General features: G+C 38.0%; 1 protein-coding gene across 6 annotated transcripts in view; it reads left to right on the top strand.

The window, feature by feature from the left end:
• rptor (regulatory associated protein of MTOR, complex 1) overlaps positions 1–26,178 on the top strand; it is a 288,710-nt gene that overhangs the window by 62,081 nt on the left and 200,451 nt on the right. For all 6 annotated transcript variants that reach the window (XM_058779698.1, XM_058779699.1, XM_058779695.1 and 3 more), the window contains exons 3-4: positions 11,337–11,439; positions 12,109–12,191. In XM_058779698.1, the coding sequence (XP_058635681.1) occupies positions 11,337–11,439; positions 12,109–12,191 (186 nt within the window). The remainder of the gene's footprint in view (positions 1–11,336; positions 11,440–12,108; positions 12,192–26,178) is intronic.

Raw genomic sequence — 26,178 nt, forward strand, 5'->3', positions numbered from 1 at the left:
CCTTCGCGCACTTTTGCGCCACAGAGAAGCGCTCGATAACAGACTCTACAGCATCACCGAAGAGGCCGGAGGGAGTGATCGGTGTGTTAAGGAGCACCTTACGGTCGGAGTCCTTAAGGTCAGCTAGGGTCAGCCATAAGTCCATGTGAAGGACCACCATGAACCCCATGGATCGACCAATGGCTTGAGCGGAGCGCTTTGTCGCCATCAGCATGAAGTCTGTCAGCGTGCGCAGGTCTATTATGGCGTTCCATGTCGCCACTGTCCAGGGACTGCAGGAGCTTGGCTTGAAAAACTTGCAGAACTGCCATTGCGTGCTGTGCTGATGCCACTTCGCCAGCGGAAAATGTAAGCCTTATCAGCGAGGTGAGCGGTCAGTCTACAAGGCTTGCAAGGCAGGCTGAGGTCTGCGCCAAGCGTGGCTGAGTTGCGTGGCGACGTTTTCCTCAATGGGGAGCATGCACGCATAACAGTGGTTCTCCATCCCATCTACCTGGGAAAACATGGCGTGAGTGGAAGAGTGGATGCACGCCAACTGGGGTGCAGACCATAACTTCACCATCTTCTTTTGAAAATCAGGGAAGAACGGAAACCTCCTCCTCGAGGCAGCCAGACTGACGGAGAGTGGAGCTTACTCCTGGCAGGTTCCTCTGGAACATCCCAGTTGAGGTTGAGCTCCTTAATGGCTTTTGCGAGGACCCTGGCGAGCTTCTCCTTCCTCTACCCTACCCCTCCGCCTACCCCTTCCCCATGTCCCTTGAAACAGAGTGTCAAGGAGTAGGGGTGAAAATATTCCCCTACGAATTGGGACACCACTACTATACCTTCACACGTCATCATACGTCGTCTAGCTCCTACAATACACACACCTATACTGGATTGCTGATGTGCATTACAGCCTTACCACTCTATATTAATGCGCTGCTTACTGGCACACACACGCAGCACACACATGCAGGAGCAAAGAAACTTGTCAATGCTGCCCCACAACTTTTATTAATAACAGTTTAAATACTGACTCGCTACATTATATTTTCCCGCAACAAGAGGATAAAATCGCTGTTTTTGACGTAAAATCACTCATTGTAAAGAGAGACACACAGGTGCTCTCTCTCTCTCTCTCCCCAATTGGCAATAGGCAGGCTATTTGAGAAAAAAAAAATTGCGAATTCTAATTATTGGGGAGGAATAGCCCCGCTCATTGTCTATGGTGGTTATCATCCTGATCAGACATGAAAATATGTTGTGGCACTATCGTGCAGTCAGTAATATGACGTTAGCAAATTTTAGCTATTTTTTGCAAACATTTCTTTGAATAACATGACCGTAAATATGAACACACGATTGAATGTAACATAAAATAAATGTTTACTTTTCATTAAAATCTTTATTAATGCCAATAATGCTTACATTTATGTGACTTTTTGTTCGCTCGGGCAGCCATAATTGCCGCTGTAGCCGGTAATTCATACCCCTTTGTTTGAAGTGTGGTCCCGAAAAATCTTCATTTGAAGGGCTATCTGGTACGGTGGCCGGGAAAACACATGCAAATAGAAAAAGCAACAGCAAATCAAGAAAACATCATCATCAATTTGACAGCAGGTGCTGCAAATGCTCACAACACAAACAAATAAAGAAACGCACTGCAAATGCTTACAACACAACCAAATAATTAATCTTATTTACAGCGCATTTCTTTGTTTGGTTGTTTTGTTTGCGCGTGTGTTGTCAAATTAAAGTTGTTTTATTAATTTGCAGGTGTTTTTTCTATTTGCTGCGCGTTGAGCTCTCTCGGGCCACCATAATATGGCCCTTCCCCTTACCCCTACCCCTCCAACCAAAAGAGAATCGAGACACCCCTACCCCTTCATGTGAACACGGAGGGGTAGGGGAAAGGGGAAGGGCTAAGGATTTGAAATGGGATTGGGCCTAAACGTCATGTTCACACAGCATGCACAACGCAAGACATGGAAAACAAAGTAACATGCGTTACTTATTTAAAAAAGTAACTCAGATATTTCCTTCTAAATTAAAAAGTGATGCGTTACTTTAAAAAATAAAAAAGTAATTTGATTACGTAACTCGCATTACTTGTAGTTTGAGACTTTTTGAACATTTGTTATAATTAAATATTTAAACCTTAATCTATATTATTGAATAGCAAACCTTGATAAAATCTATAATGGACAAATGGTCCATTATGCCAGCTATTGGCAGTCAACCCAGTGAAAAAAGGCCTTATAACTCCAAATAATCTTGTGCACTAATTTAAAATAAATAAAATACGTTTTAACATTGATCTAGAATCTTTTGCCTTGAAGGGAGAATTCAAAAGGTTGTGTAATGTGTGTGGTGACAGCTTACATTTGTTCTTTTGAAAAAAGTTGTCAGGTCTTTTATGAGACTATTTTGAAAGTTTCCCCTGAAATAGGTTGTGTTCTTATAAAAGTCTTAAGTCTATAATGTGTCACATTTTAGATGTTGGAGCTGAAGCACAATTCTCCTTCTCTGAATGCTGAACTGCCATTGGATATGCGCCCTTTTGGTGCGACAATCCAATTAAAATACTTAAAAATTGTAGGCTTCAAATTCTCTTTTTAAAGCAGGCTGAATAAAACTATTAATGAGACATTATTAAAAACAAAAACCAGATGATTTATGTCCACTTTATTTTGCAACGCAGAAGCAAACAATTTTATGTGAATGTGCAAGACTTCTGCTTCATTAGTCACTACAGGTAAATAACTGCAAGAATAACAAAGGGTGGTAAACTGTAAAGTAAACTGGAAAACACTTTTTCACAAACCAGCGTATTTATATTATGATAATGTATTAAAATAACACGTTTTCCAGTTTGCATTGTCAAGCAACATTATAGACTGTTTTTGTACAGCTAAAATAACTGAAAACAGATAACACCGGAAGCCTTGCAAATTCAAGTTATTAATTTATGCACCTACTCTAACATTAAAAATAAGGTGAATAAATATAAAATATAGGCTAGACAATGCATAGGTTACATCGACAGGTAATGATTGTCTGGCGCATATCAGGGAAGCAACTGCTGTAAATCAGGCTTGTTGGGTTGGAAAAAACATTAAGGTCACTATAGTGAGTTAAATCTTCACCACCAGTCTTTTATTTTAATTTTTTTTTTGGGCACAGACATTAGAATAGTGATTAGTTTGACAGGTGTGTTAGGTCACGTATAGACTCAGGACTGACAACCACATTTGAATATGGGAGTGAATCCCCTAAATTACAGTTTTGTGTGTACGGAAAAGAACTTGCTCTCAAAACTGTGATGAATGACACCAATATTACCATAGCCGATTAAACATGTAAGTCCAGTTTCATCCATGTGTTTATGGGTCTCTCAATACCCCGTTCAGACACCATAAATAATGTGCAATGTCAAGGGCAAAAAAGGGCAGTGCTGTATGTTATATTTATACCAACTCCAATGGATCTCAACTATTGCATCCCTCAAACAAATACAGTATAACAATGTTGAAAGTAGCACACAGTTTGTACATTCTTAAGAGAAATTAACTTACGAATGGTTTACTTATAGTTGTCTCTGTTTATTAAGCTAGTATAGGAAATATTTTTTACATCTACTATTTCTTAGGTGCAGTGATACTGATACAAAAGTGTTACCAAGAAGCATACAGATGCAGCAACACACAGACATGGTGCAATAATACTGATGTAATGAGGTCACAGGTGTATGATTGAAGAGTAATTTACAGTGGATTTACAACGTGGCCATTTTGTCATTTTGTAAGAAGCTTATTTTTCTATGGTTTGTGTTTGAAATGGCAATAAAAATAATAAATAAAACCAACAGGGGAATCCTTAAATGCCTACTGTTTAAAATCGTTAGACATATATTTTATAAAGCAGGAGTTAAACAGTGCATTAAACAGTGTGTAAATACGTATAAATGCCACTTCAGATGCAGCTTCTGTGTTTCCTCTGCGTTACAAAGATGAATTTCATTTGCTTGGTAACAGCCCAAATGTCTTATTCTAATTCACTGATTAAATGTAAGAATTTGACTCAAAGGATAATAGACACTTTTAGAAAAAATGGCTTTATAAAAGTAAAAATGCCCCTAAAATGTAAAAATCAGTTAAAACGTATTGGAAAAATGTATTTCTATCAGTGTGAACTGACCACCACAGAATATGAAGAATATCAAAAACTTTAGGAGTCAGCTGTCTACAGCAGTCCTTAAGGTACCAGCACAATAACACACTCAGCAAAATATTGTCTAATTATCGCTATCAATAAAAAAAATTGATTATTTTTTGTCAATATTGCACACCCCTACATACAGTTTTCTGTTGGTTACAGTGTTATAACCAACAGTAAATCTTTATTGATATTTTAATAAACACAAATAGGGCATATAGGGCTGTATGTAGGGCAATAGCACATACAGTTTGTACAGTATAAAAACCATTACGCCTACGGAGAGTCCCCGTAAACCACAAATGCTAGACTGTGTGTGTGTGTGTGTGTGTGTGTGTGTGTGTGTGTGTGTGTGTGTGTGTGTGTGCGCGTGTTTGTTTGTTTTAATTTATTTACAAGAAGTTTAACAATCTGAAAATTCTGCAACCATAATGTAACTCAGTGAATTCATAAAACACACTTTGGAAAATTGAATATGATGCAAATGTTTCAGTTTGCAAAGCGTAAAAATGGATGTACAAAATAAAGCACAATTTTGAGTGGCACTGCAGCTCAGGCCCTGATCAATCAGTTGCACGAAACTCTCCTACACTGGCTCTCAGTCAGTGGGCCATTTTTACAATTTCCTTTCAAGTATTCCTCGTTTTCCCCCCCAGGCCTTTTCAGCATTTTCCCTCTTTTGAAATAATCAGTACATCCGTAAAGGATTTACTGATCTTGTTTTCCTTGAGGCTTTATATCTGGTGAAATATTAATTACAAAAAGGATTACCTGATGGAAAATAAAGTGTAAAGCTTGAGAGATCCTGTAAAATTATGTGAGTATTTACAGTGTGCTGGCAAAGCTGATGTCTGAGAATCAGTCAGAAGCATGGTGAGTTTAAGAAAGATGAAAGTATCAGCATTGATACTGCAAGAAAATGATCTGCAGCTAGAATTTAGAGAATTTGCCTGCATATAAATGAGTTTGTCCTCAGGCTAGAGTTTTGAATACAAGGTGAATCTCTCTGTGTTTCCTCAGAGGGGGAACTATACCCATTTATGGATCTATAACCTTATCTACATGCTTAAAAGCAGTGAGGACAATCAGACAGTGTGATTTTTCTTCTTTTTCTGATGAATAGTTTCATAGGATTTAGTGTAATAATCAGGAATGAAAAACCCAGTGAACCCAGCAGACTGAGTGGAGAGAAAAAGCCCAGATGAAGTGGTAATTACTGCCCAATAAGTGTCAGCATAGAAATATAAATGAATGCTAAGACCTCAATACATCAAAAGGAAAATGAACAAGTGAAATGAACTGTAAAAACCTGCTGACACCAGAAGAGAAACAAAGCTAAAAAGCATTCACGTGATTGAGAGTTGAGTATATTTCACGATTGAGGAAATTAGTTTAATTCACATCTTATTCCTTAATTTATTGTTCATTATACCTTATTGTTGATTTAAAAGTCATCTGCAATTATAATTTTGACATTTTGATTTTTAAAAAATATATTTTTTTAAGTGTAGGTCTGTCTGGAAGCTTTTTTGTTACTCAAAATAAAACTAATTTCTTAAGATATATTTTTTTATGTTCCACACAAGAAATAAATTCATGGCTTTCTATATATCTCAGGAGTCACTTCAAGAGGAGATGACTTTGCACAAAAGAAGATATTTTGAAGAATGTTAAGCCCTGTTTCCACCACAGGAACTTCCCCCAGGAACTAGGAACTTTGGGCTGGTACTCGGTGTGTTTCCACCTCAGGAACCAGGATCTAAATAAAGTTTCGGGTAAAAATTTGCCCTTCAGAAAGTACTTGCTCGCGAGGTAGTACTTTTTCAAAGGTCCGGAACTTTCGGGGGTGGGACTTGGGCGCTGAACATGCTGATTGGTTGAGTTCACGCAGCATTGTATTTCAACCATTTATTCACCATTTATTTGCATAATTATTAAAAGTATTACTGTTAAAAGTATTTCAGGCGAGAATGTAGTTGTTTAAAACTCAAATCTGCGGTTTATTTATAAAGACAGCGCCTATTTGAAAATGTGCTTCGCCGATTTCGGAGACGTGAGCTCCACGAGATCACCGGGCACTCAGTGCTCATGTTTCCCGACGAGAGCAGCCTCAGCTTGGCTGGTCCTTCTGACATTTGCCATTGGCTAAATTTTGATAAAATTTGTTTTGGGTAAATCTAATAGGCAATCTTTGGTCTTTATTCTATTAATCTATTAATATGTTAAAATGAAAATGAAAAGAAGCTTGATATAATATTTTGTTTCATTGTAATGTATGTACATTCCCTGAACTACATTTCTGCGGCTATTAATTTGTTTAAATTAAAACGAAAAGAGGCAGTGGTGTTTGATATCATATTCCATCTTATTGTAAATACAGTGAGGAAAATTGCAGTAGCCAAGGAGAGCTGACTGACGTTATCAAGTACGCTGCTGTTCCATTTGCAGAATTACCGGACTTGCGTTGTCTCATCCCTGGGAGTTCACACTCCTGAGTCAAATTTACTGTTAGTAGAATGTCTAAAGTGGACTATCGAAATAGTGTTACCATTAAAATATCTTCATATATGTTCCTCACAAGAAAGAAAAGCAGGGCATTCTGTATTTCTGAGAAAGAGTCGCTTTAATTAAGAAAAGCTTACTTTTCTTCCAGTAATCTTCTCTACCTTTAGTTTTTTCAGTGGTTCACTTACATGAGGTGGCACACAGACTGAAACACATGTGTCTCCCTGCTGTTACCCATGACTCACTGACCTTTCCCTAACCGCAGGAGCCCAATACGTTCATCCGTACAGGAAGGTTATTGCCATGTTTGAGTGTTTGCATATGGGGCTGGAGAAGTCTAGACACCTTACCCGGTTTACATTTTTCTTTAAAAGGTATATGGTGTAATTTCTGCAACACTTGTGGCACCAAACTAAATAATATATATATAAAAAATGCTATTACATCTGCTACTAAGTCTGCAATTGTCAATCAAGTCCTACCAAGACTCACATCATTGATTTACCCAGAAGTTGACATGTTGGGTTGGTACAGGTCAGAAAAACTATAATTTTTACATAAATATACTGTATCTGTTACACTGAATGTCCTTTGTTACTCTGAATGACAGTTTGCCAAAAAGGGAGAGAATATTGGTGTTTTCAATGGTTTTAGTATTATTTTATATCATTAAATTGGTTTCAATAATATTCCTGAGTGAAGGACAGCAGAAGCAGATGTTGAAAAATAAGTTGTTCTTACTTAAGTACTGATAATAAGTTATTACTTAAGTATTATTTTAATAAGTAAAGTAATAAGTACTGTTCTGATGTGTCCTGCCATGCTTGCTTATTTTGTCATTTTGCTTCTGATGTGCTTGCCCCAAAAATTACATCTTTACATCTATATTTATGAATACTTTGTTCGCCAACATAAGTTGCATTATCATTAGGGGTGTGCAATATTGACAAAAAAATAATATAATAATTATATATCTTTATATTTTCTGGGATTTTATCGAAAACGATAATTAGACAATATTTTGCTGCAGTGTGTTATTGTGCTGGTACCTTAAGGACTGTTGTAGACAGCTGACTCCTAAAGTTTTTGGTATTCCTCATATTGTGCGTGGTGGTCAGTTCACACTACTGATAGAAATGAATCTTTTCTAGTATGTTTAAGCTGATTTTTACATTTTATGGGCATTTTTACCTTTATAAAGCCATTTTTTTTCTAAATGTGTCCATTATCCTTTGAGTCAAATTCTTACATTTAATCAGTGACATAGAATAAGACATTTGGGCTGTTACCAAGCAAATGAAATCAGTTTCAACAAAATTCATCTTTGTAATGCAGAGAAAACACAGAAGCTAAATCTGAAGTGGCATTAATATGCATTTAAACACTGTTTAATGCAGAACATGAATGCATTTGACATGCAATTACAAATGCATAAATAATGTTTTGATATATTAAACATAAAATGTTTGAAATTATTTAAATAATAAAAGATACTCTGAATATGAAATTAAAACCACCAATAGGGGCAGCAAGTCCCTGTTAATAAGTGAGTCATTGCGATTGAACCAAATCATTTAAACGGTTGAAATGGTTAAACGACTGACAAAGACTAACTGAAACACTGGGATATTTATAAACAGACAAGCTAACAGGATGACAAGGTAACAAGAAACACCTGTGAAAGCAATCAAGACGACCAATGAAACAATAGGACTACAAGTTGACTACAAATGGCACTCTAGACAGGAAGTAACACAAAAGTCCAAACACAAGACAGGGGAAAATGGGCAAGATCATGACAAAGACACCCTCCCCATGCACGGGAGGATGACCTGGAGACTGAGGCAGAGCGGAGCAGGGGACCAGGGTGGAGCTGAAATCCACCAGGGCGGAGCAGGGGGAACTGAAGACCATCAGAGCAGAGCTGAAATCCACCAGGGCGGAGCAGGTGGAACTGAAGACCACCAGAGCAGAGCTGAAATCCACCAGGGCGGAGCAGGGGGAACTGAAATCCACCAAAGCAGAGCTGAAGAGCACCAGGGCGGAGCCGGCGGGGCAGATAGCCAGGGCGGAGCCAGTAGAGCAGGGAGCCAGGGCAGAGCTGGCAGAACAGGCGGAGCTGAGGACCACCAGGGTGGAGCAGACGACCACCACAGCAGAGCAGACGGGTCCGAAGGTCCCCACAGCAGAGCAGAAGACCACCGGAGTAGAGAAGACCACCAGAACAGAGCAGAAGACCACCATGGTGGAGCAGGCGAAGTAGAAGACCACCAGAGCGAAGCAGAAGACCACCATGGTGGAGCATTTGGCCATGGCCAAGTAGTAGATGCCAGATAATCTGAAACATAGAGCACAGACAGAACATTCACAGCCCCAAGGACCGAGGCAGAAGGCACCATGAGTTCATTGATAATCTCCTTGGCTGTGACAGGACTGAATGTTTATTAACGGCCTCATTGAGAGTAATTGAATGGACAAATAGTTCATAATTAGACTCATTGACTGAAACCGGCAAGACCGACAGTTCAAAACCAAACTCAACAGCAGAACCCAAACAGACAAAGAGTTCAAAATTGGATGTATTGACTGAAACTGGACTGGTAGACATTTCATAACCAAAATCAGTAACTGAAACTGGGCAGACAATCAGTTCAAAATCAAAAGCATTGACTGAAATTGGATTGGCAGACAGTTCAGTGACTGAAACAGGAAACAGGGTTCACAGACGGCCTCCATAACCGTGACAGAACAGGCAGAGAGTTCACAGATGGCCTCCATAGCCGTGACAGGTCAGGCAGAGATTTCAGCAACGGTCCCTTCAACATGACAGGCTGAGATTGCATTGCTGGGCGCCACCAGCATGCAAGGAGCTGAAGTGAGCGCCGCCACCTCTGGAGAAACTGCAGCGGACGCCATCGCCTCTGGGGACACAGGGGGGTTAGGTTAGGGAATTCTAAAACAACAGCGGACATGGAGACACGGGATGCTATTCGCTCTGTTGTGGAGAATATTCACTACGGTATTTCGCTCGATGGTTTTGTTTTCGCCGCATACCTGTGTTTACAGAAAGTTCGAGGCGGCTGAGCCGGCGCATAACATACATCATAACCAAACGTTATGTGATTGGCTTACGGGTACACCAATGATTTTAAACTTCAGACAAGTGCCCCCCCACGAGAAAGTAAACGCTTGTCAATTATGCCCTTCCAGACTCTGTCTACGAAGCAAAGCGAAGTAGCAGAGTTTGATATTACCAGGCTAAAGAAATATAGTGACACAGTAAAACCTGATATTTCACCTCACTTTGGTTGGCCTGAAGTTTTTATGCTGTGGTTTATATTTACTCTTGATCTAATTCTAACTGTAGCTGACTCGTCTTGCTCTGTGCTATCACCAACGGAATGCTGATCAGCAGCACCTTGACAGCAGCTGTCAGTCATATGCCTCTTCTATCCTTTCTTATGGTCATGATGAAATGATTTCATCTCTCTTACTTTTTACCCTGATAAGGTGTTGGGTTCATCCTTCATATTTAGAGTTTATGCACCCTCTGCTTTTTCTTTTTCTTTTCATGGACCTATCAATCCTTCTCTTTCTCTCTCTTTCTTGCACCACTGTGAAGACTTTCACACGAGTCAGCTGTGCGCTGAGATGAAGATTTTCATTTTATTTGTGCTGTACCATAGAAGTATCTCTGTGGAATTTGGTTGGGTTCAGTTAGCCATAATGAGTGACAGCATCCTCAAGTGTAACATTTTTATGAATGTTTTTAAGAGATGTTTGCTTACTAAATCAACTTTTAATGTTTACTCACCCTCAAGTCTTTTCAGATCTGCATGATGGCAGCAACTATCAATTTCTAAAAATGACAGAAAACAGCATAAAACTAGTCCATGCAACTAGTAGTAGTAGTACCATGTAGTAGCTTTGTCTGAGGGACAGAACTAAAATTATGTCTAAATAAAGGTGTAAATTCATGTAATATAAGTACATCTCCTTATGTAGTGTTTCCCCATAGGATTTTGTGAGACTGTGGCTTGACCTCGGTTGCCCTTGGGGGTCCAGGGACATGGTACACTGGAAGAAAAGTTTATACATTTTAAATGCATCAATCAGATGCATACAATTAGGAAATATGTAAGACAAAATGTAATTAATATATAAATATACATATACATATATATATACACAATAATAAAATTACAACAATTATACTTTAATAATTTCCTCACAAGCTTTAAACTCTGGAGTTTTTATTTTGGATAAAACTGCAGGGAAACTTATGTTTCAAGCTTACAAACACAAATATAATGAAATGCTTAAAAGTTCTGTTTGTAAAAATGTTAGAATTATATGAATATGCAAATGTGAACCTGCTGCATGTTGCATTCCCAAGTGCATGTTAAATTCACAGCACAAAAAGAGGCAGAGTTCACAGCATTTACTGTGAACCGAGCTACTCTGAGATGCTGAATATCCTGGATCATGAGCTGCTTGTACCGAGGCCTATCAATATCCAAGTTCATCCATTGCTCTTTTGTGGTTCTTTTTCTGCTTTTATAAATGTTATGAATAATTGCTTTTCATTTCAGAGTCATTTAAATTCTTTCTTTTTTCCCTGTTTATTCTTCTAGATGAAAACAGTGAGTGTGGCTCTAGTTTTATGTCTCAATGTTGGCGTGGACCCTCCTGATGTAGTCAAGACTTCACCCTGCGCCAGACTAGAGTGCTGGATAGGTGAGTTCCTCCATCCATCCACCAGTTCATCCAGAAATTTTGTAACTTCCTTCATTTATATGTTCAGAAATGATCTGAAATTGAATTGTATCGGACATTCTTTATTCAATAAATATCTGTTGCAGTTATGTGCTATGGTAAAGTGGAATAAAGATTGTTTCATGTACATGATATTGTGTAATAAGGAAGAAAATACTCTACATATATCCGAAAAAATCTGAAGCAAGCAATGTGTTGGAAGTATGGTGATGCATTAATGTTTACATGGCAGTTGGCATTGATTTCTGTTTAAGTCAATTTTGATTTAATAAACATTGTCTTTTCTTTATGATTTCAGCTATAAACCAATTAAATTAGCCCTTGCCTTAGAGGAAATATGATCAACATCTCTGTTTTGTATTTCAGTAGTTGTGATGTGTATGCAGTGCAGGAATATGTTTAAAAATCCATACAGATTTGATTTTGTGTGCGTGTTTCTGCCAGGTTTTATTCTAGGATGCCTATGCACTTTTGGAAGATTCCGAAAGGTTTAGATAAAATTGATGTCATCTGGCATTCTCTGTAAAATTATTTTTGTATTAGTGTATTTTGTATTACTCTATAATCATATATAACAATACAATAATAGTGTAATAATTTGTATTTTCTCGACCTTTCTCTGTCTTCTAGACCCTCTGTCCATGAGTCCACAGAAAGCCCTTGAGACGATAGGGGCCAATCTACAGAAACAGTATGAAAATTGGCAGCCCAGGGTAAGAGCTGTCCTTCCTGCTGTTACCTCATTTAACACAAACACATTCTCACTAGATGTGAAATGAAATCTGTAAAAAAAATAAATAAATTGCACTTTGATATGCATGTTTGCACCATGGTTCATAGAAAAATATGTATTTTGGGGTGAAACTGTCATTAATAGTAGTATGTGGAAAAGCTAGCACACAGGCAAAATAACCCTAACCTAACCTGACCCTTCATAGGGAGCTTGATTGACAGGCGATCTGACCAATCATAATGCCGAATCCTCCATTTTATCTGCCAAACAAACCAGACAGGAGAGTAGATTAATATGGGGGGACTTAAACTTGAAAAAATTGTATATTGATGTCTTTCTGGGGTTGAAATAAAATACCTTATGATGTTCATTGTGTTTATTTCGTGCTTTAAGTAAATATGAAAAGATGATCAGTTCACATGCCACTTGAACTGAGGCCCTACAATGATCTGTCACGACACATTAAAGAGCCACAAAACAATATTTATTGTTTGAATTACAAAATTAAGATATACATTAAGACTGTTTCATACAAGAAGTAACCTGCTCTGTCTTGTCTGTCGCCGCGTTGTCAGTGTCCTCTTTCCTCCACAATGTATTTTTCACTGCGTGAGAACATGATGTGTGGCGTGAGAGCAGCATGGTTTGTCGGACGTAGCAACAGTAACTAAGGCGGGCTGGTGTTTGCGAAAGGTCAATTACATCCCCCTTATCTCATTGTAAACCAGTATCACTTTACATCATGACACAAAAGAAGAAATTATGACAAATATTTGTAATCAGTTTTGGTTTCCATGAAAAGGTTTACATGTTTTGCACCGAGGCAGCAAATGCATTTACACAGGAATTGCACTTGCAGAAATGTTATTAAAATTATTTAGAGTTATCAAACAGGAAATGACAAATGAAAAGATAGCATTCTAAATAAAATAAAAAATCATGATATCTCTTTCATAACAAACAAAGTTTATAGGAGTTATGCATTGAGAAATCAAATTTTCCCTGAACGTTATTGTAATTAGCTGAAAGGTTAAAATATTTATAATTAATTGTGATTAATTATAAATGTTTCAGCAGTACACATTAACTGATATAGCAGAATTCATGTTAAAGTTAGCTAACCTGCGAGCATGAGAGTTATAGAGTCAGCTGACCACTACCTAAGCGAATCTTCAGTTTCTTAAGGTAGCTTATATTAAAACCTCTGTTCAGTGACATTTTAAATGTTTTTATACTTGCATTGCCTTAAACGTTGAATGAGCATCTATATGCAGTTTTGACTGAAATCTTGATGTGTTTTTCTGGAATGAGCGAGATGCTGCAGTGAGAGAGGTAGTGGTGAAGTTGCATCAGATTCTTCCTGAGGTGAAGCAAAGAATGGCTTGCTACGACAATGGATTTTTTTCTTCCTGACTCAGCGAGCTGACTGTGGTGTGATAGGATTGCTCACTGAAGGTCCGGCCTCAGACAGTGGTCTGTTTTTATTTTATTAATATCATTACACTTATTTGCTCTGTTTTGTGAAACCTTACTAAGTATATGGAATAACCGTTTTATAAAAGCAATAAGCCCTGTGAAGCTGTGGTTTACAGTGAATTTATAACAGCTAAGGGGGTTTTACGGGTTTTAACGACACCCCTTAGCTGTTATAAATTCACTGTAAACCACGGCTTCACAGGACTTATTGCTTTATTAAACCATTTTTTAAATACTACTACTACTGCTGTTACTATTACTGTGACTAATAATAATATGCATAATTCATACCTTTTACTCATTTATTTGTTTTTTTAGGCTATTCACGATTTCACAAAAATTATGGATTTTAAACCGAATTGGATTTTACAAGTTTTCCATTCTGCATGGGAAGTTAAATTTATATATCCTATATGTTATATTTCATACATTCTCTGTGTGATTTGATATAAAATGAGGAATACAAAATACAGCGGGAAAAATAAGTATTGAACACGTCACTATTTTTCTCATTACAGGGGTGCAAACTTGTCACCTTTCGGCGAAATTCGCCGTTTTCATGTTGAAATAGGTCATTCACGTGAATCGTGTAGATCTGTAAAAAAAATAAAATGGGGGGGGGGGGGGTCGTATCTGCGAGTCATCTGTGTCACGTCACTTGTAGCGTTTTTTTCCCGTTAACAAAGGAATGGCCCCGCCCAACTCTGCCTCTGATTGGCTTACCTTAATGTTCTTTCCCTCATCCTACCAATCTCACTCCTGAAGCATAACTTTTAGATGCTGGGGGGGGTGTGAGTTGTCACCTTTTTCACCCCTGAGGAGTTTGCACCCCTGCATTAAATATATTTCTAAAGGTGCTGTTGACATGAAATTTTCACCAGATGTCGGTAACAACCCAAGTAATCCATACATACAAGGAAAACAATACAAATAAGTTCAGAAATTAAGTTCTGTGTAATAAAATGGAATGACCCAGGGAAAAAGTATTGAACACACTTACTGAAATTGATTTAATACTTCGTGCAAAAGCCTTTGTTGGTAATGACAGCTTCAAGACACCTCCTGTATGGAGAAACTAGTCATATGCATTGCTCAAGTGTGATTTTTGCCCATTCTTCCACACAAACAGTCTTCAAATCTGGAAGGTTCCATGGGCCTCTTCTATGAACTCTGATCTTTAGTTCTTTCCATAAATTTTCTATTGGATTCAAGTCAGGTGATTGGCTGGCTATTCTTGCAGCTTTACTTTCTTTCTCTGAAACCAATTTAGAGTTTCCTTGGCTTTGTGTTTGGGATCATTGTCTTGCTGAAATGCTCACCCTCATTTCATCTTCATCATCCTGGTAGATGGCAGCAGATTTTTATCAAGAATGTCTCGGTACGGTTTTCCGTTCATCCTTCCTTCAACTATATGAATTTTGCCAGTGCCACACCATGATGTTTTGGGGTGATGTGCAGTGCCATTTGACCTCCAAACATGGTGTGTATTATGGCATCCAAAGAGTACAATTTTTTTGTCTCATCTGACCAGACTATATTCTGCTAGTATTTCATAGGCTTGACTAAATGTTGTGCAGCAAACTTTAAATGAGCTTCAACATGCTTTTTCTTTAGCAATAGAGCCTTGCGTGGTGAGCGTGCATACAGGCCACGGCAGTTGAGTGCATTACTTATTGTTTTCTTTGAAACAATTATACATGCTAATTCCAGGTCTTTCTGAAGATTTCCACAAGTGATCCTTGGCTCTTGGACAACTCTTCTGATAATTCTTTTTACTCCTTTGTCAGAAATCTTGCAAGAAGCACCTGGTCGTGGCCGGTTTATGGTGAAATGATGTTCTTTCCACTTCCGGATTATGGCCCCAGCAGTGCTCACTGGAATATTCAGAAGTATAGAAATCCTTCTGTAACCAATGCCATCAGTATGTTATGCAGCAACAACGTTGTGAAGGTCTTGAGAAAACTCTTTGCTTTTACCCATCAGGAAATGTTTCTTGTGTGACACGTTGGTCATAAGACATCTTTTTATAGGCCATCAGTTAGGACTGAACCAACTAATATTAATTTCCACTGACAAGGGGCAGGATTGCTTTCAAATTACTGATAGATTTCAGCTGGTGTCTTGGCTTTCCATGCCTTTTTGTACCTCCCTTTCTTCACGTGTTCAATACTTATTTTACCCGCTGTATGATTTGAAGCCATGCCATTTGTGAGCTTTGTTCAGAGTTTCGGTGTGCGGGAGATTAGAGAAATCAGTCCAAAAATGTATAAAATAACACATGAATTAGACAACACTTAAGAATTTTGATATTTATTCAGGTGTTACGTATCCATTTACATGTTAGCCTTTTGTGAAAATGACTCTCTCAGACCAGCCGAACTCAGAATCTGTGTAGCAGATATGACGCATTTCTCTGAGTGACAATGATCCCTGATTCACAACATTTGTTTTCAAACGCAGAAATGAGGTGCAGTTAGCTTTGCAGTGTTCAAAACAGTGTTTTAAATTCACAATATGAATATGTGGAAGACTGAATATATGAAGGACTAAGAGTGACAGAAGACATTAATAAAATGAGCATTGTAGTTATTATTACAGCAGAAATGTATTTTTTATTATAACGAATAATAATGATGTATATTAAACGGTGCTATTACAAATATCTGTTCTGATGACAGTCGAGTTCATTATGGGAAAAAAAAAAAAAATATATATATATATATATATATATATATATATATATATATATATATATATATATATATATATATATATATATATATATATATATACAGGTGCTGGTCATATAATTAGAATATCATCAAAAGTTGATTTATTTCACTAATTCCATTCAAAAGTGAAACTTGTATATTATATTCATTCATTACACACAGACTGATATATTTCAAATGTTTATTTCTTTTAATTTTGATGATTAGAGCTTACAGCTCATGAAAGTCAAAAATCAGTATCTCAAAATATTAGAATGTTACTTAAGACCAATACAAAGAAAGGATTTTTAGAAATCTTGGCCAACTAAAAAGTATGAAAATGAAAAGTATGAGCATGTACAGCACTCAATACTTAGTTGGGGCTCCTTTTGCCTGAATTACTGCAGCAATGCGGCGTGGCATGGAGTCGATCAGTCTGTGGCACTGCTCAGGTGTTGTGAGAGCACAGGTTGCTCTGATAGTGGCCTTCAGCTCATCTGCATTGTTGGGTCTGGTGTCTCTCATCTTCCTCTTGACAATACCCCACAGATTCTCTATGGGGTTCAGGTCAGGCGAGTTTTCTGGCCAATCAAGCACAGTAACACTATGGTCATTGAACCAGCTTTTGGTACCTTTGGCAGTGTGGGCAGGTGCCAAGTCCTGCTGGAAAATGAAATCAGCATCTCCATAAAGCTTGTCAACAGAAGGAAGCATGAAGTGCTCTAAAATTTCCTGGTAGATGGCTGCGTTGACTGTTTACATCAGAAAACACAGTGGACCAACACCAGCAGATGACATGGCAGCCCAAATCATCACTGACTGTGGAAACTTCACACTGGACTTCAAGCAACATGGATTCTGTGCCTCTCCACTCTTCCTTCAGACTCTGGGACCTTGATTTCCAAATGAAATGTAAAATTTACTTTCTGAAAAGAGGACTTTGGACCACTGAGCAACAGTCCAGTTCTTTTTCTCCACAGCCCAGGTAAGATGCTTCTGACGTTGTCTCTGGTTCAGAAGTGGCTTGGTAGCCCTTTTCCTGAAGACGTCTGAGCGTGGTGACTCTTGATGCACTGACTCCAGCTTCAGTCCACTCCTTGTGAAGCCCTCACAAGTGTTTGAATCGGCTTTGCTTGACTGTATTCTCAAGCTTGCGGTCATCCCTGTTGCTTGTACACCTTTTCCTACCCAAATTCTTCCTTCCAGTCAACTTTGCATTTAATATGCTTTGATACAGCACTCTGTAAACAGCCACACCTTTCAGTAATGACCTTCTGTGACTTACCCTCTTTGTGGAGGGCGTCAATGTTCGTCTTCTGGATCATTGCCAAGTCAGCAGTCTTCCCCATTATTGTGGTTTCAAAGAACAAGAGATACCCAGAATTTATACTGTAGGGATGGTCATTTATTCAAACTCAAATGTAAATATTCTAATATTTTGAGATACTGATTTTTGACTTTCGTGAGCTGTAAGCTCTAATAAACATTTGAAATATATCAGTCTGTGTGTAATGAATGAATATAATATACAAGTTTCACTTTTTGAATGGAATTAGTGAAATAAATCAACTTTTTGGTGATATTCTAATTATATGACCAGCACCTGTATGTGTGTGTGTATATATATATATATATATTTCTAGGGCTGGGTGGTATGTCGAGTTTGTACGATATATCTATATATTTTTATAAGCGATACAGTATGAAGCAATACCGTTAATATCGATACAGTAGTTTGATACGAGCGAAACTGAAAAAATATCTAGGACAACACAGACTGAACTGCTGCGGAGAAAGTGCATAACACAATTTTATTCTAAACATGTGACGAGCTTTATATGAAGGGCTTTAAAAAAAAGCACAAAAAAAACAGTACACAAAAGGCCTATTTCTCTCATATTGTTCACAAATCTGTCTAAATCTGTGTTAGTGAGCACTTCTCCTTTGCCGAGATACTCCATCCACCTCACAGGTGTGGCATATCAAGATGCTGATTAGACAGCATGATTATTGCACAGGTGTGCCTTAGGCTGGCCACAACAAAAGGCCACTCTAAAATGTGCAGTTTTACTGTATTGGGGGGGTCCGGGGGGGGTCCGAAAACCAGTCAGTATCTGGTGTGACCACCATTTGCCTCACGCAGTGCAACGCATTTCCTTCGCATAGAGTTGATCAGGTTGTTGATTGTGGCCTGTGGAATGTTGGTCCACTCCTCTTCAATGGCTGTGCGAAGTTGCTGGATATTGGCAGGAACTGGAACACGCTGTCGTATACACCGATCCAGAGCATCCCAAACATGCTCAATGAGTGATGTGTCCGGTGAGTATGCTGGCCATGCAAGAACTGCGATGTTTTCAGCTTCCAGGAATTGTGTACAGATCCTTGCAACATGAGGTGATGGTCGTGGATGAATGGCACAACAATGGGCCTCAGGATCTTGTCACGGTATCTCTGTGCATTCAAAATGCCATCAATAAAATGCACCTGTGTTCGTTGTGCATAACATACGCCTGCCCATACCATAACCCCACCACCACCATAGGCCACTCGATCCACAACGTTGACATCAGCAAACCGCTCACCCACATGACGCCATACATGCTGTCTGCCATCTGCCCTGTACAGTGAAAACCGGGATTCATCCGTGAAGAGAACACCTCTCCAAAGTGCCAGACGCCATCGAATGTGAGCATTTGCCCACTCAAGTCGGTGACGACGAACTGCAGTCAGTCGAGACCCCGATGAGGACGACGAGCATGCAGATGAGCTTCCCTGAGACGGTTTCTGACAGTTTGTGCAGAAATTCTTTGGTTATGCAAACCGATTGTTTGCAGCAGCTGTCCGGGTGGCTGGTCTCAGATGATCTTGGAGGTGAAGATGCTGGATGTGGAGGTCCTGGGCTGGTGTGGTTACACGTGGTCTGCAGTTGTGAGGCCGGTTGGATGTACTGCAAAATTCTCTGAAACGCCTTTGGAGATGGCTTATGGTAGAGAAATGAACATTCAATTCACGGGCAACAGCTCTGGTGGACATTCCTGCAGTCAGCATGACAATTGCACACTCCCTCAAAACTTGCGACATCTGTGGCATTGTGCTGTGTGATAAAACTGCACATTTTAGAGTGGCCTTTTATTGTGGCCAGCCTAAGGCACACCTGTGCAATAATCATGCTGTCTAATCAGCATCTTGATATGCCACACCTTATCTCGGCAAAGGAGAAGTGCTCACTAACTCAGATTTAGACAGATATGTGAACAATATTTGAGAGAAAGAGGCCTTTTGTGTACATAGAAAAAGTCTTAGATTTTTGAGTTCAGCTCATGAAAAATGGGGGTAAAAAAAAAAGGGTTGTTTATAATTTTGTTCAGTGTATTTTCATTTTTAGTTTAGTAAATTTAACTTCTGCTTTAAAAGCATTAATTTTGTTTTTAGATTGCAATGTTAAAATGTTAGAATGTAATGTGATAAATGTAATGTGATTTTTTTCCCCACATAATATATGCCTACATGCTTACATTCATTTTGGTTTTTTATTTGTTTAATCCAAATACAAAATACAGAGATACTGTATATACCATAAACCGCAAATCAGCCAAAAAATACCGAGATATGAATTATTGCTCATATCGCCCAGCCCTGATATATTTGTATATATAAGATCAGCATTTGAACACGCCTTTTTTGTACTATAATAAACTCACAAAAATGATCTGCATGATGCCACTAATTATTTTTATTATTGCTACGTGAATGAATGAAAAGCGCAAACACGCAACTGGAAAAAGAAACAGATGGGTTTTAGAGAGTTATCATCGATGCGGGTTCAAATGACATAATACATAAATTGAATAATAGAGATTAGTGTGTGTATTCTGCAGTTCTAATGCTTTTTGCTAGACCATTTTTTTTTTTCTTTTATAGAATGTCAGCAGTGTGACTGAATTTCTGGTCCAGTCAGGGACTGGGGTTTGGGGCAGTTGAGTAGTCCATCATTGGGTTGGAAATACAAAGGTGTGAATCGCTGCTCTTTCATATGGAGAGTCTAATGGCTGATGAGTGTTTCAAACTTACAGAACAGGTTTAGGCAAAGTGTCTGTTTCAGGATAAATGTCTCGTTTGGTTTGGTTTTTGCAATTGGGAGTGCAACGGCATATACAGTATTATATGCAATATAATATGAAGTGTTGCTTCATTTTGTTTTGTTTCATGAGAGACACGGCATGTTCGCGAGAGTGACAAAGAAACATCTGCAAGAGAGATACTTTTGTTTCAAATTTATGTATGCTGTTTTGTACTATTGGGTCATTCCGTGTCAAATCAAACAAATTTCAGAAATTTCCCTGGCTCAAATTTTTGATTTTGCTAATATTTTTTCTGAAGAAAGATAAACGCGTATAGTGATGAAAGCCAAAATATTAAATGTCATTGATGAATATTTACTGAGTAATCCACTGTTTTGTAGAGGGGGGGCAAAATGGCAATTTTCACCTGAGATTCAGAGCCAAATTACAGGGGGGTACAAATGACTTCAGAAAGATGGCAACATCATGATGTTACTTTTACACAGAGACTGGGAAGTCTATTAGTAAAATCTGCTGGGTGATTTGTTGGTGTTCAAAGTTAACTCAGCAGAAACACTCATGAATTAACTGGTGAACACTGCACCAATATTCAGGTAAAAAATAAAATATAAACCCACAAAACAATCTTAAGTTGAGAATTATTTTTTAATCGAAACATTGTAAATCTTTTTCCCTGCACCAAAATGTTTTCAGATTCAGTGTTTTCATTACATGTAAAGAACATATTCTTACAACAGTTAAAACATCATAATGTAAAGGCAAATCAGTGCAAAGGCACACAATACATATTCTTATTTGGTCCATGTGTACTCTTAATGTCATAAGGTTTATAATGCTTACATTTATTAGCTTAAATAACAGCATCCCATTCATTACCATCCACACTGAATGCATGCTCACTGAACAAAGTCTTTGCTAATTGCGTTTGGACCTCCTTGGAGAGAGAGTAGTTTTCAGCACGATTAGATGCGTTTCTCTGCAGTTTTATCAATTGCAATACAAGAATAGTTAACCCAAAAAAAATTCTGTCATTATTTATTTATACTCATGTGGTTCCACACCTGTAGTTCCTTTTGTCTTCTGAGGAACACAAAAAATATTATATTCTGAATAATCTAAAGAAGAAACTGTCATACATGGCATCTGTGGAAAGGCATGAGTGTAAGTAAACAACAATTCAGGTGAACAATTTCTTTTAAGAGATTATTCACCCAAAAATTTAATTTATGTCATCATTTACTCACCCTTGTGTTGTTCTAATGCCATATGAGCTTCTTACTTTTTTGGACCACAAAAAATACATACATAAAAAAAAAAATTCCAAACGTGCTTGTCCATATAATGTCAGTATATGGCGATCAACATCAAACTTTTAAAAAAGACGCAAAAGTATCACAGAGTGATCCCATGTGAAAAACATTGGTCTCTGTACACAACTGCGTGTTCATGAGACTCTATTAGCACAGCAGTTCATTCCGATTTGCCCAGGGTAAAGCACACAAGTTGTGAAAAATCCAGATTAATAAAAAAGCGACATGAAATACAACTGATGTGCTTTCTTCTCTGAGGTAAATATATCTACTGTGTTGGTCGCAACAGGAAGTTATCGCGTTCATCTGTCAACTGTCATTTTGATTGTCATGACAACCAGTCCGTACATAGTGAATAAGATTCAACTCAGTGAACAAAATACATGGATATTTTTTGGGGGGATTTCTAGGTGTTGTTTTTTAATATTTTACTGTGTGGTTTACTTTTATGGTAAATTAACCACTGGTGAAACAATTTAGAAGACTATGATCATGTGGATTACAGTATGGACTGTATTTTTACTGTAATTATTGGAAATGTTTTGAAAATAATATTGGGTGCATCAAATCTGCATAAATAACTACCTATGGAAATAGAAAGGCATATGTCTATATAATTGTAGGGAAATAATGCATGATTGCATGATTGAAACTTTACAACTAACTCTGGTAAAGTGACACATACAGTAATGATTATTTGTAGCACAACCCTTGGATGAGAGCAAGGCTTACCAGGAGGGACAGATTAGGGTTAGCTATAGTTGCGATAAGGTAGACTTTTGACTGTCTAAATAAAGTTGCACTAGCCAAGAACCACCACTTTGATGACTAGGGGCCATCTGCTGATGGACATGCAAAGTGACAAAGTTTTTTTTATTTTATTTTTTTACATGTTTAGAGGCAGGTAAATTTGAAATCAGTGAAACTGTATTAATTAACTGAAGAGCAATGGAGTGCTAAACTCGTTCAAAAAATGGCACAGATGTATCCACTAGAAATTGTACAAACAACACAGAAGACATTAGTGGAAAATGTTTGCACACTTTTTTGTTGTCAGACTTGTCATCTGTCCAAAGTCCTCTTTTCAGATGAGAGCAAGTTTTGTATTTCATTTGGAAACCAAGGTCCTAGAGTCTGGAGGAAGGGTGGAGAAGCTCATAGCCCAAGTTGCTTGAAGTCCAGTGTTAAGTTTCCACAGTCTGTGATGATTTGGGGTGCAATGTCATCTGCTGGTGTTGGTCCATTGTGTTTTTTGAAAACCAAAGTCACTGCACCTGTTTACCAAGAAATTCTGGAGCACTTCATGCTTCCTTCTGCTGACCAGCTTTTTAAAGATGCTGATTTCATTTTCCAGCAGGATTTGGCACCTGCCCACACTGCCAAAAGCACCAAAAGTTGGTTAAATGACCATGGTGTTGGTGTGCTTGACTGGCCAGCAAACTCACCAGACCTGAACCCCATAGAGAATCTATGGTGTATTTTCAAGAGGAAAATGAGAAACAAGAGACCAAAAAATGCAGACGAGCTGAAGGCCACTGTCAAAGAAACATGGGCTTCCATACCACCTCAGCAATGCCACAAACTGATCACCTCCATGCCACGCCGAATTAAGGCAGAAATTAAAGCAAAAGAAGCCCCCACCAAGTATTGAGTACATATACAGTAAATGAACATACTTTCCAGAAGGCCAACAATTCACTAAAAATGTTTTTTTTATTGGTCTTATGAAGTATTCTAATTTGTTGAGATAGTGAATTGGTGGGTTTTTGTTAAATGTTATCCAAAATCATCACAATTAAAAGAACCAAAGACTTAAACTACTTCAGTCTGTGCCCATTGAATTCATTTAATACACGAGTTTCACAATTTGTGTTGAATTACTGAAATGAACTTTTCCATGACATTCTAATTTATTGAGATGCACCTGTATATGTTAGGAACAGACTTAAAATTTTATTGCCTATTAAGTTAAAATATTGTGCTTCTTCATTGAAATCTAATTCATTAATGATGCATTCGAGAATGTTTTTAATTAAGAGTAGCTCAGCACAAGGAACACCTAGACAAAGAAATGTGCACAAACTTTATAATCTCATGTGTATTATCAAAGCAACAGATTTAAAATTGAGGAAGCAAATGTGATTTGAGAACTAAGAAATCTTCCCCTATGTCCCCTAACCCTCACTTTGAGAACCACTGGTGTAGGTATTTATCCAGCCTTCACCTGTGCTGGGTTGCACCGTAGACTGCTAATGACTCTAGCTCTCCTCTTGGCTTGGTGGCTGCAATAAAGAACAGAACAGATCATGGAACAGACCAAAACTGATTGACATACATCTGACCCATACAACCTTACTCATAACACTTGCTTGTTTTTAAACCCGGGAACACTGTTTTACTTAAAAATAAATAAATAAAATAAATAAAAGATAACTAATGTTTTTTTTTTTTCCTTGTTTTTTTTTTTTTTTTAAATGATGCACTCACCACTATGGATTCATTGTGTTGGGAAGTTTATAACTTTTTGGAAAAGCTTTTATATGTCATTGACATCTTATGAGTTATTTATCTGGCTTCTCTCCTACTGTTCTGCAGTGTAGTTAGAAAGTGAAAGTGACATGTGGCCAAGTATGGTTACCCATACTCGGAATTAGTGCTCTGCATGTACCCATCCAAAGTGCACACACACACACACACACACACACACACACACACACACCGTGAACACACACCCGGAGCAGTGGGTACATACTTACAGGCTGAGAGTCAGAAGCGCCAGACTGTCCTTGCATAGTTGGTATTGCCCCACTTTATAGAAACAGCCCTTGAGCATAGCTGGCTTTGTAGGCTACTCTCCCAGGTTCAGGAAATAGTCCTTCATAAAAATGCGCTGCACACACTCTAATATTTGGGTTGAACTGTTCTGGAATAGTGTTTTAAATGCAACTTAACCACTGATTTCTAGTTGTGTCCTCTTTTGGAAGCCTAAACAAAGTAGTTTCGCTTTCGCAACGAAACACAGCATCTCCAAGACATGGCACCGGCAGCAGCAACAATACTACAGCGAGAATAAAAATCACGCCCCCTTTCTTTGCGTATACATTTGAGCGGTATTATGCAAATCTTCCCACGCGGTGACGTAGACATGTGGGGGCGTGTTTAAATGAGCCGTTTTATGGGGTGTGGACGAGTCTTAACTTTTATAAAGAATATCTCTTTGGGTTTGATACTTTAGTCTTTGCAACTTTAGGGATCTTATCTATGCACAAACAGCTTGTAACACTCCAAAGAGAAAGGAAATATAGTATAGTATTTATATAGTAAAGCACTGTTTTGGTTTTCGTTCAGTATCCATTTTAAAAACTCAGTTGATTAATCGGTATCGGCCAGAGTGGTCCAACCAGGCTATTGGTATTGGTAAAACCAGTCGACCTCTAATTTTTACATTAGTTGTATAAGATATCCCCATGTGAAACCAGCAGTATAGTCCTAATGTATTCTTGAATTCTGGAAATATATGATGCAATAAATCATCCAGCATGATGTGTAACATGCTTCCTCTTTAAACTCCACATAATGTTTTACCTGTTGTGGAAGATGCATCAGACTACAGCAATCTGGCATTCTTTACCCAGAATTTACAGCATCGTTCAAGCATTGTAATTCAGACATCTGAACAGTCTCTTTTAATGCCAGTAGTTTGCTTGAGTACACAATTATGTATTTATTTAGATATTTTATCTGTCAGTATAGCCTATAATAATAGTTTTTATTAGGGAGCTCCTTCTGCTACTAGGTCATATTTTTGATGGAGAAATTATAGAAATTATCATTATTTCTTAATATGATGTATAATGCGACTACAAATAAACAGAAACAGATGCGACTGAATAAGTGTGTCCTATTTCTTTTGTGAAATAACGGTAAATACCACTTTTTTTCTGTGTGACTAATTTTCAGTCTTCATTATGATAATTCATTATGATAGATATTTGACCAGTTTTACAATAATAAGTGACACATATCTCGTATTGTAAAACTGGTAAAACTGATGCTTTTGGATTTAAATCTTTAAGTAAACAACAAAACATGCAAACAAATTCATTTTGTGATCTCATGATTTTAAAAAAAATTTTTTATTAGTTTTCTGATAACTTCTCTTTGTTGGTCAAATTATGTGGTTGCGAGACATTGTTCCAGACAGGCATGTGAAGGGAGGGTTTTAGTGAAGCGCTGCGGAGCTTCTGGCCCGACGGTGGGGAAACAGCGTGATTTTTGGGCTCTGTGCTACAGGTCCAAGGCTATTATTCCCACACGGCCTGTTGAAAGCACTGGCTTGCACTGGCCCGTCAGTGGAAAAGCGGCTAATGAAAGTCATTTAATTTAAA

This window comes from Onychostoma macrolepis, chromosome 06, assembly GCF_012432095.1.
Source record: "Onychostoma macrolepis isolate SWU-2019 chromosome 06, ASM1243209v1, whole genome shotgun sequence".
Taxonomy (NCBI): domain Eukaryota; kingdom Metazoa; phylum Chordata; class Actinopteri; order Cypriniformes; family Cyprinidae; genus Onychostoma; species Onychostoma macrolepis.